General features: G+C 27.8%; 1 protein-coding gene across 4 annotated transcripts in view; it reads left to right on the forward strand.

The window, feature by feature from the left end:
- LOC111683200 (alpha-protein kinase 1) overlaps window positions 1–18,735 on the forward strand; it is an 80,282-nt gene that overhangs the window by 58,596 nt on the left and 2,951 nt on the right. For all 4 annotated transcript variants that reach the window (XM_023445251.2, XM_023445250.2, XM_023445252.2 and 1 more), the window contains exon 2: window positions 16,746–18,120. In XM_023445251.2, the coding sequence (XP_023301019.1) occupies window positions 16,951–18,120 (1,170 nt within the window). In that variant the 5' untranslated portion in view covers window positions 16,746–16,950. The remainder of the gene's footprint in view (window positions 1–16,745; window positions 18,121–18,735) is intronic.

Consider the following 18,735-nt stretch of genomic DNA (forward strand, 5'->3'; position numbering starts at 1 on the left):
TTTTCGTTCTTCAAATGGTACTTTTTGGATTTTTGTATAATATTGAACCTAGAAACATGAAATTAAGCATGTAGAGCCCGTAGTAAATGAGAATCTATAAAATGAGACTTTTTGGTACTGTTTCGTTCTACAAAAGGTACTTTTTGAGTTTTCTATAAAATTTAACCTAGAAACATGAAATTAAGCATGTAGAGCCCGGAGTAAATGAGAATCTATAAAAGGGGACTTTTTGGTACTTTTTCGTTCTTCAAAAGGTACTTTTTGAATTTCCTATAATATTGAACCTAGAAACATGAAATTAAGTATGTAGAGCCGGAGTAAATGAGAATCTATAAAAGGGGACTTTTTGGTACATTTTCGTTCTTCAAAAGGTACTTTTTGGATTTTTGTATAATATTGAACCTAGAAACATGAAATTAAGCATGTAGAGCCCGGAGTAAATGAGAATATATAAAAGAAGAATTTTTGGTACTGTTTCGTTCTACAAAAGGTACTTTTTATGAGAATCTATAAAAGGGGACTTTTTGGTATTTTTTCGTTCTTCAAAAGGTACTTTTTGAATTTCCTATAATATTGAACCTAGAAACATGAAATTAAGTATGTAGAGGATAGATTAAGTGAGAACCTATAAAAGGGGACCTTTTGGTACTTTTTCGTTCTTCAAAAGGTACTTTTTGGATTTTTGTATAATATTGAACCTAGAAATATGAAATTAAGCATGTAGGCCCGGAGTAAATGAGATATATAAAAGGAGACTTTTTGGTACTGTTTCGTTCTACAAAAGGTACTTTTTATGAGAATCTATAAAAGGGGACTTTTTGGTATTTTTTCGTTCTTCAAAAGGTACTTTTTGAATTTCCTATAATATTGAACCTAGAAACATGAAATTAAGTATTTAGAGGATGGATTAAGTGAGAACCTATAAAAGGGGACTTTTGGTACTTTTTCGTTCTTCAAATGGTACTTTTTGGATTTTTGTATAATATTGAACCTAGAAACATGAAATTAAGCATGTAGAGCCCGTAGTAAATGAGAATCTATAAAATGAGACTTTTTGGTACTGTTTCGTTCTACAAAAGGTACTTTTTGAGTTTTCTATAAAATTTAACCTAGAAACATGAAATTAAGCATGTGGAGCCCGGAGTAAATGAGAATCTATAAAAGGGGACTTTTTGGTACTTTTTCGTTCTTCAAAAGGTACTTTTTGAATTTCCTATAATATTGAACCTAGAAACATGAAATTAAGTATGTAGAGCCGGAGTAAGTAAATGAGATCTATAAAAGGGGACTTTTTGGTACTTTTTCGTTCTTCAAAAGGTACTTTTTTAATTTCTATAATATTGAACCTAGAAACATGAAATAAGTATGTAGAGGATGGATTAAGTGAGAACCTATAAAAGGGGACTTTTGGTACTTTTTCGTTCTTCAAAAGTTACTTTTTGGATTTTTGTATAATATTGAACCTAGAAACATGAAATTAAGCATGTAGAGCCGGAGTAAATGAGAATCTATAAAAGGAGACTTTTTGGTACTGTTTCGTTCTAAAAGGTACTTTTGAGTTTTCTATAAAATTTAACCTAGAAACATGAAAATTAACCATGTAGAGCCTGGAGTAATGAGAATCTATAAAAGAGGACTTTTCGTTCATCAAAAGGTACTTTTTGAATTTTTTATAATATTGAACCTAGAAACATGAAATTAAGTATGTAGAGGATGGATTAAGTGAGAACCTATAAAAGGGGACTTTTGGAACCTTTTCGTTCTTCAAAAGATACTTTTTGGATTTTTGTATAGTATTTAACCTAGAAACGTGAAATTGAGCATGTAGAGCCCGGATTAAGTGAGGACCTATATAAGGGGACTTTTTGGTACTTTTCCGTTCTTTAAAAGGTACATTTTGAATTTTCTATAATATTGAACCTAGAAACATGAAATTAAGCGTTTAGAGCCTGGATTAAGTGAGAACTATAAAGGGTACTTTTTCGTTCTTCAAAAGGTACTTTTTGTGTTTTTTATAATATTGATCCTAGAAACATGAAATTAAGCATGTGGAGCCGGAGTTAATTAGAATCTTTAAAAGCAATCAGGGACTTGAGTAAATGAAAATTTAAACTGGAATATTTTCTGGTACTTTTGAATTTTCTATAATATTGAACTTAGGAACATGAAATTAAATAAAATAGTCCTTTGGTACTTTTTCGTACTTCACTGGTACTGGTACTTTTAGAGCTTTCTAAAATATTGAATATATAAACATAAAATTAAACACGCAGTATCCCAATTGAACGAAAATTGAAAAAGCATACTCTGGTACTTTTTTGTTCTTTTACTAAGACTTTTCGAATTTTCTATAATATTGAACCTAAAAATATTAAATTGGACATGTAGCTTCCTGATTGTATAAAAATCTTTATGCGATTTTTTTGGTTTCTGGTTGAAAATTAAACATGCGTCATTCTGATTTAATGAAAATGTATAAAAAGGCACTGTCTGGTACTTTTTCGTTCTTCAACTGTTTTTTCTAATTTTCTGTAATATTGAGGCTAGAATCAATCAAACTTAAAGAGTTCTCTAAAAGGGGAATTTTTGATATTGCAGATATATATATATATATACATTTACAATAATGATATTTATTTTATTCCATTACGATGAGGGTAGCGAAGCACACTGGGTATAGCTAGTTATTAATAAAACAAATTAAAACACTTTTTTCTCTTTTTTATTCAAAATAAGTAGAAACAAGTAAGTGTACTATATTCGGCTTTACCGAATCTTATATACCCTTCACCATAGTGTATTTTAAACATTTTTTATAAATTTTAAATTTTTTCCCGACTACATATTATTACATCAAAAGCTAAACAAAAAGAACAACAACGCTAAACAAAATAAAAAAGAAAATACACAAGGCATCTAAACCAACAGACATCTAAACATACATAACGAAAAACACAGAAAAACAAAATTAACAACGCAATGACGCCAACAGCATCCAAACATACAAAAAATACACAGCTGAATCAAACCAAATACATCTACACACACGTGTACATCTTTTTCTAATATACAGTGTTGTTGTTGCTTTTTTAACAAAGCATGAAAAAATATGACGTTTTTTGATGAAATTTTCAGAGGTTGTCTCGCATTTTTGCTCATATCTCCGTTATTTACCGGCCGATTTTGCTGATTTTAAATAGCGATCTTCTCGAAAGCATGTCTAATAGAATTATTGAAGATTCGGATCTCGCCGATATCTGGGGTCCTCTAAAAACTGATTTCAACAGACAGGCAGACGGACAGGCAGACAGACAGACGGACATGGCTTAATCGACTCCGCTATCTATAAGGATCCAGAATATATATACTTTATAGCGTCGGAAAATTATTTTATAGAAATTACAAACGGAATGACAAACTTATATATACCCTTCTCACGAAGGTGAAGGGTATAAAAATGTATAGAATTACTAAATATTTTATTAAAAAGTAAATTTTTAATAAAAGATTAAGTTTTGAAGGAAAAACTAAATTTTTGGTGAAAACTGAGTTTTTAGTGAAAACTGAGTCTTTAGTGAAAACTGAGTTTTTAGTAAAAACTGATTTATTAGAGAATAATGAGTCATAACTGGTATAATAATGGAACTATAGTGATAATAATAAGAGCTGTATATAGACGAACTTAATTAAAACAAGTTTTTTACAATCAAAAATCTCTTTTGAAAATTTTATAAGAAAGTAATAAAGTTTTTTATATCAAAAATTTAAATCGGACCTTTTAACCAGTTATGAGCGTTAAATTACTTTAACGCTCATAACTGGTTGAATAGTAACAGTATAGTGACGAAATTCGACATTAACGAGTTATATAAGAATGTTTTTTTTGCCAAATCTGACAAGGATGGACCAATAAGGTAAACTTCAAAAATTATTTTTAAATAAAAATATCTCAAAAACGAAATTTGATACGAATCGGATGCCCATATAAGATCCACTTCATTAAATTATTTTAACGCTCGTAACTAGCTAAATAGTAACAGTATTATGACGAAATTCGACAAAAACGGGTTCTATAAGAATCTTTTTGCCAAATTCGACAAGGATCGCCTAAGTGTCATTGTGGTGTAAATTGTCACAATTTATAAAAACATTTATCTCTTTAACAAATTTTATGTCGATCCATAATTGAATTGATATTATAAGGTTCCCTTCTGAAAATGATTTTTTTTATTACTTAAATATCATAGTTCCCGGAAAAAATGTTTTATTTCAAGAAATTTTATAACTCTCTTTAATTCTGTAGGGGTCGGTCCATAATTGAACCCCCACCTGAAATTAAAGTATCTATCCCGATCACTGTGATGTCTATATTAATTTTGAATAATAAAATTCAGTATACACATATCAAATAAAGGAGTAGAGCTTCCGAAATTTATTTTAATTTTACAGCACATCATTTGATGGTGGGGTATATAAGATTTGGCATAGTCGAACACAATACTCTTACTTGTTGAAATTTGTTGTTGTTGAAATTGCTCATAATTCTTTTGTTTTTCTGGGATATCCCTTTAACTTAATTGTAAATTAGGGATTTCGACTTTTTCAATAATATTAACCATAAAATGGCAATACAAATGGGATTTACCATTAAAATAAAACATAAAAAGTACTGATAACTTTTTTATTTAAACAATTAGTCGGACCAATCAAAATTTTATAACTTAAGATTTAAGACTTTGATTTATTTGACATTGAAATATCGTTTACAAAATCAAAAAGCTCAGACATAACATTATATTATTTATTACTATTATTTTTTTCAAATTTGTATTCAAGAGTATGAATCTTCAATTAAATATTGCATGTTTTCTCAAATTGCATCCAACGTTAAAAAAAAACTCTTAAACAATACAAAAAAAAGTAATAAATGTACATATTTAAAATCTACAATATTTTCACACTAAAATAATGCCTCTCATTATGAATTAAACGAAAAAAATTTTCTTTTGAAAAAAAACTCTTAAAAAACATTAAAAAAATCAAATGTCTACAAAATGTTTTGCAAATTGTTTGTTCGCTTCGTCGGTTAAATTGTTGCTTAAAATCACGTAAAATCGTTTATCACATTTTTGCAGTGAAAAAAAGAAATACATAAATATATAAAAAAATACTTTTTTTTAATAATTATCGCATAAATGAACATAATAAATTCCAAAGAGGAAATCCACAAATAATTATGATGTGATTATGAACTTTAATAATTGTTGAAAAAAATTAAAAAAAGTACGAACAAATAAATAAAATTTAATTAAGTTGAACAAACAATTGAATATAAACAATGTAGGTCAGGTGGCGGAACAAATTTTTTTATTGTCATAATTGTTTATTTAACAATTTTATAGAATACTATTTCCATTAATAAAATTTAAAAAAAATATTTTCAAATTAATTGTTATATTTAATAAATTAATAAGACTAGAATTTTTAAAAATGAAATTTATAATTTCAACTAAGATTAACTTGTATAATGTTTGCTTAGTTTGCTAATAAAATTTTTGTTTTAATTTATTTCGATTTTATTTCTATTTCTAAATCTATTTCAAGATATTCCTGAATGACTCATAATTTGTTGAACTTGTTTTTAAACTGAGATTTTCTTATTCGGCTTTTTTATGGCATTTACTAGACATCACGATTTCAACTGTTTTTTTTTATTTATTTTGAGAATATTCATTTATTATTTCTCAGAATTCTCTAAAAATTACTGCATAATATTGAAATTTATGCAAATATGTATTTTGTGAGTATAAGCCAAGTTAAAAAATTATTTTCTACGAATAAGTTAAGAAAAGAGAATACCAGAGTGAAAAAAAATGTTGTATAGCATAATTAAGGTTGCAACGAATTTGAAATACTTTATGAACTTAATTTTAATAAAATATATAAAAAAATGTATACTGAACTATTCGCAATATTACAGTTTTGGATAAAAAAAGCTCTTTAAATACTTAAAATGTTAATTTTCTGGACTACTTAATAAAATAATAAATACTATAGTCGAAAGACTATATGATTAACTCAGATAATAAATGTAAATGAAAGTAGATATGACTACAAAGATCATTATGTATGCATTGAAAATAAATGTCTCACAGGTCCAGGTTTACAGAGTGTCAAAAATACATCGACAAAGATTGAAAACTTGTTTAATTTATGTTGTCAATCGAAGATCGAAATATCAAAGAATCACTTTGAAACTTAAGCCATTATTTTCAATAACAGCGAAGTCAGTTAATTATTCTTGGACTCATTCCACTAACTTAATGACATGGTGAGAAAAATGATATAAAGAAAAATAAGTCTAAATATTAAGCCTTTATGCGAGGTTTATGATTTATATCAGTAAGACTGAATTATGTAGTAGTTTTGCAATACATATAAAGATATGATCAACCTTTATTTCATAATAATAACAGTGCTTCGAAAAGATCTGCGAAAGACACGAGAATATATATGATCGTTAACAAGACCCGATAATTTTTGACAAAACAGGGATTTAATGAATTTAATTTTAAACCATTTTTATATATTTTTTTGAAAGGATCTGAGGTTAGGTTGAATGTATGATGTATCTACATCAAATGTGAAGAAATACACCTAGGCTACATGGGCCACAAAAACTTTATATAGTATTCACTGGATGTATTATCGCCCGATGTACAGAAACTCAGTACCATATCTACAGTTCCTATCTTTTATGTTTCAATGACTACAATGACACTTATACACAAGCGGGATTTACTGATGTGTCAAATCTTCTATATTGTGGTTTCATTTTCTATCACCTGTATCTTGTTTACTAGAAAAAAGTGTTCAATGTACTTTGAATTTTTGTTTTTCTAGTGAAAATATAGATTTCAGTCATCGCCGGGCTAACATTTAAGTTGTACCAATTTCAAGGCCGTATTCTGAGCTTTAGCTCTATAACACAAGTAATTTGAATACTTTCCAGTTTTAAGTATTACCACAACGCCAGCATAATAAAAAGATCATAGTTCTTTCTCTATTAGGGTCCTTAACCCACATTGTGGTGTACAGCGAAATACCCTTCTCCTGATATTTATATCGTATATCTCAAAGCTTATCCATCTATTCCTTAACATCCAATAAATAGAAAGGACGTTAGACTTTCGGTCGATTTCACAAGAATATCAAATCTTTGTATTTTTAGAAAGAGATGATCAAATGAATCTAAAATAAAAATAGAAACATGTGAATAAAAAGTATTTATTTATAAAATCTGCTTAAGACTTGATTTTATTTCCAAAAGTTAAATCATATTGTTTATCATATTTAAATTAAGTTAAAACCCATAAAGAATCATTTAACTGACAAATTAGAGCAACGTTTACAAAACAATAAATAAAAACTTCAAAAGCTTACGTAATTTTGAAATGCTTTTAAAGCTTGAATAATTTTTAAACTGCTGCTTAATATGGGTTTATCCGGAAATATATAATTCTAAACAGCTGTTGCTCTTATTAATTTCTTTAATACATCCTATAATAAATATTATTTTAAAATAGAGTCATTCAATTACGAGGCCCTTTTAAACTCTATAAAATACCATAAACTATGTCTCATGTACTAAACTGACTCCACACCTTAAGGGTAGGGTATTTTAATAACATACAGTTAACTTAACCGCAAATTGTACTCAGAACAGAAAGAAAACAAATTACCCAACGTTTATTATTGAAATGCATCGAATGTTCTTTGCTAAAGAGGTACAAAACAAAATAATTTTCCATGAAAATAATGACCCAAGTATTTGGCACAAAACAATTGTGATGAAGAAAAAAAAAACAAGAAAGAATCTGGAAAGGAATGTTGTTTGGCTGTTTATACCAACAAAATAAAATCAGCCGACTTCAAATGCAAACGATAATATTAAAGAGGCATTTAAGTTAAGACAAGATATTGAAATGAGTAACAAAAACAAAATTAACGAACTAAATATATTAACAAAAAGAAACGGTTGTATAAGTGTATTTTAAAATAATCACCGCTGGCTAAACTCATAAAAAAAATACTTATACATGCATAATTTTAAGATAGTTATGGTTCAATAATTTAAATAAATATATTTATTTATAGACACTTTATACCTTTACATACCACAATAAAAAATGCTGATTTTCATGTTACACTGTTATGGTCAACCGATATTTTTTTTATCGGTGTGGGAAGTACTTTTGAATAAACTTTAAAACTTTTTTAATTGAACTTGGCTGTTTGTTTATGTTTTTATGTATTTTTTTCCACTATTAAGTATTCATTTCTGGTTTTAATTTATTGATTACAGCAAAAAACAAAAACTTATTTAAGCTTCATTTGCGAATGTTTGTTTTTGGTGTCTGAATTGAACGTAAAATTTATTTATTCCGTAATAAAGCGAAAAAAAGTAACGAAAAACCAACTAAAAATCTACTTACATAAATTGCACTTGCGTGTGGGAGCCTTTTTTAAAATTGTATATAAAGCATTAAGTTATGAGTAGTTAAGTAGACAACATTCATACAACAAAATACTCATTCAACACTACCGCTTTACAAAAATTTTGGTTTGGAAAACATCTAAAAGAAACGAGTTAGTAATATTATGGTTGCCAAATGTTTAAAGATTCTTTTAAAAGATGGTAACTCACATGGGAGTAATGTCGTAAAAATCTATAATGCATGGCTTTAAGTTTATAAAGTACCCATTAAAAACATGGAAATGACTTATACTTACTCAACAACTTACTTTTCAATGACAACTACATTCCGTCTGCATTACTCACAAGAAGTCTAGTCATGACTTACAAACAAAAAAATAAATTTAATGTAGTCACTCATCAAAAATTAAACGAATTTCTTAAAAAAAAAAAACATTTATCACCACTTCAAAAGAAGCACTAAGTGAATTTTTTACCATCTGTGGATTTGATGTTTATTGACTTCCAAAGAAGAGAAAATAATCCAATTTTTTTAAATTAAAGTTTTTTTTTTAATTAAACCAATTTTATTTTGGAGTTAATTGATAAATGCTAATGATAATTTTTTTATTTATATGAATATTATTTGAGTCAAATTAATTCTATTCTATAATACTACAATTTGACTTCCTAATAACTTCCAAAAAATAACATAAAAATTACTTCCTGAGAATAACTTCAGATGTAGTGAATTTGGAATCAAATAAAAAGACATCCTTCTATGACAAGCCTGTGTTAAAATCATCACTTCTTTAGGTCTGTACTGCGTTTGTATCTGATGTTTGTAAAATATTGATCCTACACCCACCTTAAAATGTAACAATCGGCTCAGAATCACTTCTTGGATCAATTTAGCCAGTCTATGTGTCCATGTATACCTTGTGCGCACGCTGCAGATCTCAATTTTCAAGATAATTTGATGAAATTAACATCGGCCCATTATTTATCCAAAAATGGGCAAAACTACAATTACCAAAATAATTAATCTTTTTACAAACTTTCAAGAATTATAATTAGCATTAACCCTACTATAACCTCTCTAACAGTAAATTAGTCGACCAATCCTTCTAGTTTAATAGAATTGGACCAAATTCCCCAAAGCTATATTGATGCTCATTTAATATCAACCCAGCAAAAACTTAGTTATGTCTTTCAATTGTAATCACTCACTTAGAAACATTATTTTCAATAACTACTACATATCGTCCTGATTACACAGAAGTAATCGAATAACTTCTTATTAATAATGTGTTTAAAACTTTTTACCAATTTTCAGGAAGATCGGTTTGTAATTAGCCCAACCCCTCTAACAGAAGATCAGTCGATCAATCCTTCAGGTTTAACAGAGTTCAGCCCATATTAAGCTTTTCACCAAAGCTATCTTGATTCTCATTTAATATCAACCCAGCAAAAACTTGGTAATAACTTTCAATTGTAACCGCTTACCTAGTAACACACTACTTCATATCGTTCAGGTTACATAGAAGTAGGGTCGATTTTTCGACTTTTTTTATTTAATTAAAAGTCGACTTTTCGACTATAAGTATTTTGTAAATAGTCCACTTTTCGACTTTTTCCGGTTTTTTGACTGTTTATTGACTTTTTTCGAGTTTTTCCCACAATTTTAGAGTTTTTGACTTTTTTTCCACTATTTTAAAATTTTTGACTATTTTTGATTTTTTTCTACAATTTTCGAGTTTTTGACTTTTTCCGACTTTTCGACTTTTTTCTATTTTCTTCGACTTTATTCGACTTTCAGATTTCGACTTTTATTACCAAAGTCGACTTTTTCCACAGATGATAGTAGAGTTATCGACTTTTTTGGAACAAATTATTCGACTTTTTCAACAAAAAGTTGATTGTTCGATTATTTGAAAGTCGATTTTTAGAACCCTACATAGAAGTAGTCTTATCACTATTTATTAATGTGTTAAATGAAAACTTTATAATTCATTAATCATCTTCTCTGTGAAACCTAAGACGTTTTTGGTCGAAGCAACGACTATATATTATAAAATATAGTTCCAAACGCTTGGCAACCCAAAATGCATTTTAAAAAAACTAATGCGCGCCGGCGCAAAACACATTAAACTACATATTGCTTTATTTAATAAAGCAACAACATCTAAACTCGTTTAAATTATGTGCGTGCACAATTAATGTCAAAAAATAGAAACTTTTGTTCATATGTATTATGATTGACTTCCGCCAAATACTCTATGACTGTCTGACAGACTACAAATGCAGACGTAATAAAATAAAAAACACAAAAACACCTTAATGTAATTGAATAGATACATACATTTAATGAATGTATTTTAAGTAAATACATAAGCGTGTATAGTTTTGCAGTAATATGTACTGAAAAAATTCTCATAAACTTGAAACAAATCAAAGAATTAAAAAAAAAACGAACAACATTATATGGGCGGACATTTAGTTGTTTTATTAAATTTTATATAACTGACTGTCAGTCTTCATCATTCAACGAAAAAAGTTAAATTTAATAACAAAAACACCTACACTTTTATTTTTTGAAAATTTTACTTTGCTAACTGGTCTTTTGAAGTTTTTATTTTTTTGTAAAAGTTGTTGAACTTTATTTTTCCCAGCTTTAAAAATGAAACTTAAATCTTAAAAAAATACGTAGGTTTAGGTTTGTTTTCTTTTTTTATGAATATTTTATAAGACCAGTGTTAATTAGTTGAGGGTTTTGTTTGAAAACTTCTTCAGTAAAATTTAAAAATATTGTATTTTAATATCTTATCGTTCGTTTACATTTAATCAAAACACATTTGTATTTTTATGCGTGTTTTGAAAAATGCCTATTGATAATATTGTTTGAAACTATGCGTAAAAAATTGTTTCTGAAAAATAAAATACCAATATTTAAACTACCTATTGATTGTTTATATTATTTTGATATTTTTATGGACTACATGTAGTCTCAAGGTTTTAGTTTATATACATTATTTAAAAAAATAAAACGCCTACTAAACCCCAAAATTTAAACAATGTAAACAAATTCGGCACGCACCATGTGTGTAAGACAAAGGCAATTTAAATAATAAAACATTTATTTAAGAAAAATAAATTGTTTATATTTTATGTCATTTACATATGTTTTTTTATTTAATAAAAAAATAATAAATTTTTTGCAACATATGTAAAATTTCCTAGCAACATGTTTATTTTGATAGAATAGAGGTTTTAATAGATTTTTCCAGTAAAATTATTTTTGTACAAAATAAATAATCGTAGATAAATTATACGTTAAATGATAAACAAATTATAATTACCTTCCATTTCCATTGGCAAAAGCACTCGATTGTTAATCGTGTTTCTAGCAACATGTTGCTGAGCTAAACAGCAATACTAATAATATTCTTGACAAATATCAATCTATTACAAAATGATAAGAAAACTGAAAACAAATTTCATGTTAAAATTAATCTCTTCGACCAACATATTCTGCACTTAATGTTGACAGCAACATGTTGACATTTGTATACATTGACATAATCATGTTGTTTTTTTAATCAAATCTTATATTAATTAATTACTATTTAAAAATATTTCTAGGAACAGTTATTAAGAATCGTAACTTTAAATCTGATCATTATCGACTTTACCAAACCATTATGGTTCTTTACCAAAAGCCAAAAATCGTTAGGTCTATCAACAGTATACATACACAGAGAAAACAGATTCGTTGCAGTAACCGAATTTGTTTCCAATCGAATTTAGTCAGTTCTAACAACTACCACATAATTCTATTGCAGTAACTGTAAAATTCGATTAGTATTTCCTAGTACATGAAACTCCGAATTATTTAAAAAAATAATTCGGTGATGAGAATTGAAACTATTAGTATTTACAACTGAAATATTAATTATTATGCCTTTATTTGTGGATTTTATTTATAAGCAATAAAATTTAAAAAATACGCAAAAATGCTTTAAGATACACACATTTTAAATACTTCTCGTATCTCATTTAGGGGAATATTATGTACATGTTTGACTTTTGAATAGAGCGAATTTCCTTTCAGTTTTTGGAGAAATATTCTACGTTGAACGGTTTGCATTTCTTGTAGATTTGAATTACTTGCTTTTATTCCTGCAAACTCAAATAAATCTTTTAAAAGCAGCTACAAAATGGATTTTTGATTAAACATTACCATTTTCAATTTTATTCGCCTGTAACATTAAACATCAAGCCGCAACAGCAATTCCATTTATCTTTTTAAATATTTTTTATATCACATTTTTTTTAATAAATATTTTTGTAGACGTCAACAAAAACTACGAAATAATCGGTTGAGAATTTCGAATTTATTTAAACTCTTTAACTTTTTCAACTGATAATTGGTTGTGATGATAAGTAGAATAATGTTTATTTAACTATAGCTAGCTAGCTTCAACCTATTTTTCGGTTACAAATACTAATATTTAAAATATTTACATTTGAATGCTAAATTTAATTCGGTTGTATTTACCGAATTAATAAAAAGAATTATATGAAAGACTAAATTGGTTAATATAATAATTTGGAAATGGTTAAAATCATAATTTGATTACAATTATAGATTTTCAGTTCTAAAAATAGAAAATCACTTATATCTATAGTTTTTTAATAGCGGCAATGGAATTTTAGTTAACTTTACTAAATATTTATTATGGAAACCGATTTCCTATCGATCTTTTTTCTGTGTGTAGATTTAGCGACATAAAGGACGGTGTAAAAAGTTATAGAAAAAGTGTTTTACGTGAAAATCTGCCGTGTTAATCTTACTTCATGGTTCAAGTAGTCGTAACTTCTGAAATTTAAAAACATGAGTTCCGTTTACAACCTCTAATTATTCTGCAACAGTTCCTAGAGACATTATCGGTATAAGAATCCATTAAATAATCGAAATACTTGTTCTTACCCATATAGAATACAGTGTGGTAAATCTTGTATGAACAAAGTACCCAGATAAGGAAGGAACATTCAATGGTATTATTTGTAAAAGATGCCTTACATTCAGTATCGAACTATCCCGAATTATTTTCTTCACCATCCATCTGACAAATTATCTTCCCACATGCATCCGGAAGTTTTAGTAGAGCAATTTCTAAATAAATAAAAAAAGCAGTAATTATTGTATACAAGGTTGTCAAACCATCCAACGTTGGCAAATCTGGCATTGTACTGACAATAAAAAATTATTAGCAATAATTAAATTGTCGGTTCAGACAATAGTAAAAAATCTTACAATTTCATTGCCAGATAAATGTCAGACAGCAAATATTGCCAGTTCACACTGTTGTATGATAATTGTTGTGAGATCTTAATTTTCGATGCATATGTTCTTTAAATGTACCGTGTACCGTGAATGTACCATTCCATTGTCAGGTGCATAATATTAACTGACAATACAAATTTGTCAGATAATTATCTGGCAATGGTAACGTAATGTGTTTACGAGACTGTTAGATGTCTGACCAAAGTATGTTAATTATAATGTAGTGTTTACAGAACAGCTGACTATTTTTTGCATGTAGTTGGACAGTGTGATGACAATATTTCTTGTAAGATCTGACAAACATGTATTTTTATTCAAAACGGGTCTGATCAGTCTTTAAAACGGAAAATCTGGTCATATTGATATTTAGTAATCAAATTATGAAACATATATTTCTAAGTTACTTTTGTTCTACAACTTTGTTCATACAAAGTATTTTTAAATTTACGCATTAATCGCAATAAAACACCAACATTATATATTGTGGTAATATCATGAGTTTACAATTTACAAAAATTAATATTATAAACATGTTTCAGATTTCTAACAAAATAATGTTGCTGTCAACTTGTTGAACTAAAAAAAGAACTAGAGCAATTTTTAAATAAATTAAACGACAATACAATTAGTCACTTTGTTTTACAAAATGCGTAGTAGAGGGAAAACTTTTTTGGCAACCTGTTGTCTTTAAAAAAAAAGGACACAAAAATAAAATTTTACAGTTGCTAACAACCACCTGTCTTAATAAGTATTATCTATAAAACGAAATACCTTTAAATGATTATTTTTATAAAAATTAAAAAATAATGTACAAGTACTAAACAAATAAAGTTAATTTTATGCAAAATCATAAGTTTTTATGTTAATATTCATTGTTTTTTCTTAATACTATGCGGTGGTAGTAGTTGCAGTTCATTAACCACAAACTGTAATCAGCAAAAAAAAGAAGACATTAAAGCTATATAAACAAAATTTTGTAAAAAAACATTTTAATTTACTTCTTTTAAAGTTTTATGTATTTTAAATATGTTCTAAAAAAATGTCTTGGACGAATTGTACTTTCATTACTTGCATACAAAGTACATAATGTCTAGTTTTAAAACAAAATATTTTTGGCTGCCAAAAAATTAAGCCAAAAAAACACTAACTGGTTGGTTCATTGTTCGTGAGTACAATAACAATTAAAAGTAGAACACTTTTGTTTTGACATTATTTTTTCAAAAGTAAACATTAAGTAAAGAAAAACTGTATTTTTCAACAAAAACAAATTTACTTGGCATAGATAAAACAATAAATAGAATATGTTGCAGTAACAAATACTCTCACACACTTAAGTTTTATTTCAATATAGAAAAAAATTAAATTTTGATTTAATGAGGTTTTTATACTATTTATTTTTCATAAACAAAAATCACTTTTATTCATTCATAAAAAAACTATTTTATTAAGATTTTGTTTTAATATAATTTTTCGTTACTTTTAAATGTTTATGGTTAATGTAAACACAAGCATGTGTTTTAAGTTTTTTTTGTTAAGAACTATTCGAAAAACAACCAACCTACGTACAAATACACATAATTATTATTACCAACTTGTGATAATGATGTTTGGATACATTTTTATACCCTTCACCTTCGTGAGAAGGGTATATATAAGTTTGTCATTCCGTTTGTAATTTCTATAATATAATTTTCCGATCCTATAAAGTATATATATTCTGGATCCTTATCGAAAGTCTGTCTATCCGTCTGTCTGTCCGTTTTTAGAGGTTCCAAGATATCGGCGAGATCCGAATCTTCAATAATTCAGTTAGACATGCTTTCGAGAAGGTCGCTATTTAAAATCAGAAAAATCGGTCTATAAATAACGGAGATATGAGCAAAAATCCGAGACAACCTCTGAAATTTTCTTCAAAAAAGCTACATTTTTTCATGCTTTGTTAAAAAAAGCAACAACAACACTGTGAATTGGATAAAGATGTACATGTGCGTGTGGAGATGTATTTGGTTTTATTCAGCTGTGTATTTTTTTGTATGTTTGCATGCTGTTCTGTTCTCACGAAGGTAAGTGGGTATAACAAGAACAAGGAGATAAAGCAGTAATATGTTGCAGCTGTTTTGTGGTGTTATACAGTTTGACGGTTTGAGGGTGGTAATACAGTTTGACGGTGGTATTACAGTATAACGGTTAATATTTCTTTCTGCTACAGTTCATATTTGTATGTGAGTATGTTATGAGTGACATGTGTGCAGAGATACAAAATAAATAAAAACTGTTTTTTAAAACATACTTGGTGAAGGGTATATAAGATTCGGCACAGTCGAATATACAAATATTACTTTTTTTAATTTAGGACCATATGAGTATTTGTATGTCAGTGGGCATTGCCAAGCAAACAAAACATTACAAAGAGATTTATTTGCTTGCATAAAACGTCATTCTTTTTATAAATATATGTTTTAATTATGTTGACTTTTATCAAATATCTTTAGTTGTTGTTGACAGTTTTATGTGTTATTTAATTTGAAATTTTTACCAGCCCCCACACAATTTAAGGATAGATAAGGGGTTTTTTAAATATTTTTGCTTTTTCACTTAAGTTTATTTTTCAAGTGGTTAGACGTAAATTACTGTCTTTTTCGGATGAATTGACTGTTTGTCGAACTGCAGGGTTAATCAAACATTTTCTTCTCAAAAAAATTATTGAAAATTTGTTCATATAAAAAAATTGATATAATTTTTTTTATAAAAAAGAAAATTTATTGAAAATTTCATATAAAATGAAAACATAAAGAAAATTTCTCTTTATTAAAGAAACTAACAAAAACTGTTAAAATACAATTTATGTATATGTTTAATCTAATTGAGAATATTTATCTAATTTTAAAAATTACAATAAAAATATTTTTTATTTATTTTTAGCTATTTGAATATGAATGGCAATGAATCAGTAAATACAGCTAACACCGTTTAGAAGCAAATATTAATCGTATTTTTACATCACTTACAACTTAATCGGGTAATATACTATTTACCGAGAAAGAGAGAGAAAAAAGATAGACAAAAGAGAGAAAAAAGCCCAACTAAACACAATTACAAAAGTATTAATACAAATATTTTTAACGTCATGATTAATCCCCCTAATACCAATAGTATTAATATTAATAACATAATGGAAACATATGATGATAGACCGATAAGTATGTATGACAATCTAAATAATATGACCACAAATATGAATGCAACAGCAATAACAACGGTGGCGGCGATCAACAGTAACACACCTAAAATGACAAAAGCGCCAACAATGGCAAACACAAATGCAACAACATTAACAGCAACACCACCACCACCAACGTCATCGAAAACAAATGGAGCAGCACATTCAACGCCCTTTACAGATATTACATTTAAATTTAATGAAAACAATAATATACCACAATTGAAACTACAACAACAACAATTGCCAATAAATGGCAATCGGAACTTGAATGAAATACCTCCCAATACAGGTAATAATGCAGCTGTATATGCGACTCCATATAAAACATCAGCTGCTATAAAGCCAGTAATAACCACCGCATCACCAACACCTCTAACTGCACAGCAAGAACAACAACAACCACTGCACTCTCCACCAGATATAACAACAACCATAACAAATACTTTAACGTCATCACCTTCGTTATTACATACTAATGCAACAATACCAGCAACAACAACAATATTAACACCACCAACATCAGCAACAGTAGCTATAAACTCAGATACATTCAATAGTTTTAATCGACCGCTTAGTCAACATTCACAATCGGAACTAAACGATACAAGTCATAGCATTGCTGCAGTGAAAGCAGCTCTAAATGAAGCTAAATCAAAATTCTTTGGCTTAAATGGTTATGCCTCATCACAGTTTCAAGATCATCAACATAATAATTACGACGACGATAACTACACTGAAGAATCTCCAAATCATCAATTACTGCCATTAGATGAACAACAACAATCAATTCCGTTCACACATCAAGTTCAACAACAACAAGTACAAAAACCCCAACCAAAATATCAAAATATACCAGAAAATAGTGCAATATTTCGTAATCAAAGTGCTGGAGTACCGGCTGCTCCGCCTCCCGAACTGCCACCAAAACCCATTGAATATCAAAATCTACAACAACCCACAGCATCAACAAGTTCACATACTACACCCGATCACTTTAGGAAAATGCCAGCTGGAACAGCGAGTTATAATCAAATATCGTTGAACGATATTGATACTTCAGCTTCTCGATCACAGGTAAGTTAAAATTAGTTTAAATAGATAGATAGATAGATAGATAGATAGATAGATAGATAGATAGATAGATAGATAGATAGATAGATAGATAGATAGATAGATAGATAGATAGATAGATAGATAGATAGATAGATAGATAGATAGATAGATAGATAGATAGATAGATAGATAGATAGATAGATAGATAGATAGATAGATAGATAGATAGATAGATAGATAGATAGATAGATAGATAGATAGATAGATAGATAGATAGATTGATTGATATATAGATACTGTTTTGTGTTAATTTTTCTGCAAAGTCATAATATAAAACCGGTTGTAAAAAATTATCAAAGATCAAATTTATTATTTATATATTAAGAAATAAAAACGTCATTTGATCTAAAAGTTACAGTTCTGAACTATAAATGCTTATGCATGCGGAAATGAGCACTATGATTTAGGTAACATGCGAGCACAATCATTAAGTAATAATCAAAGCATTTATCAACAAATATATCGATATAAATTATTAAATCAATTTGATATGTATGTTGAACAAAATTAATACATATTACTTATAACACGAGTATATAATTTAATACCAATTACAAAATAGAATTTATAAATTAT

The sequence above is a fragment of the Lucilia cuprina genome, chromosome 3 (genome assembly GCF_022045245.1).
Source record: "Lucilia cuprina isolate Lc7/37 chromosome 3, ASM2204524v1, whole genome shotgun sequence".
Taxonomy (NCBI): Eukaryota; Metazoa; Arthropoda; class Insecta; order Diptera; family Calliphoridae; genus Lucilia; species Lucilia cuprina.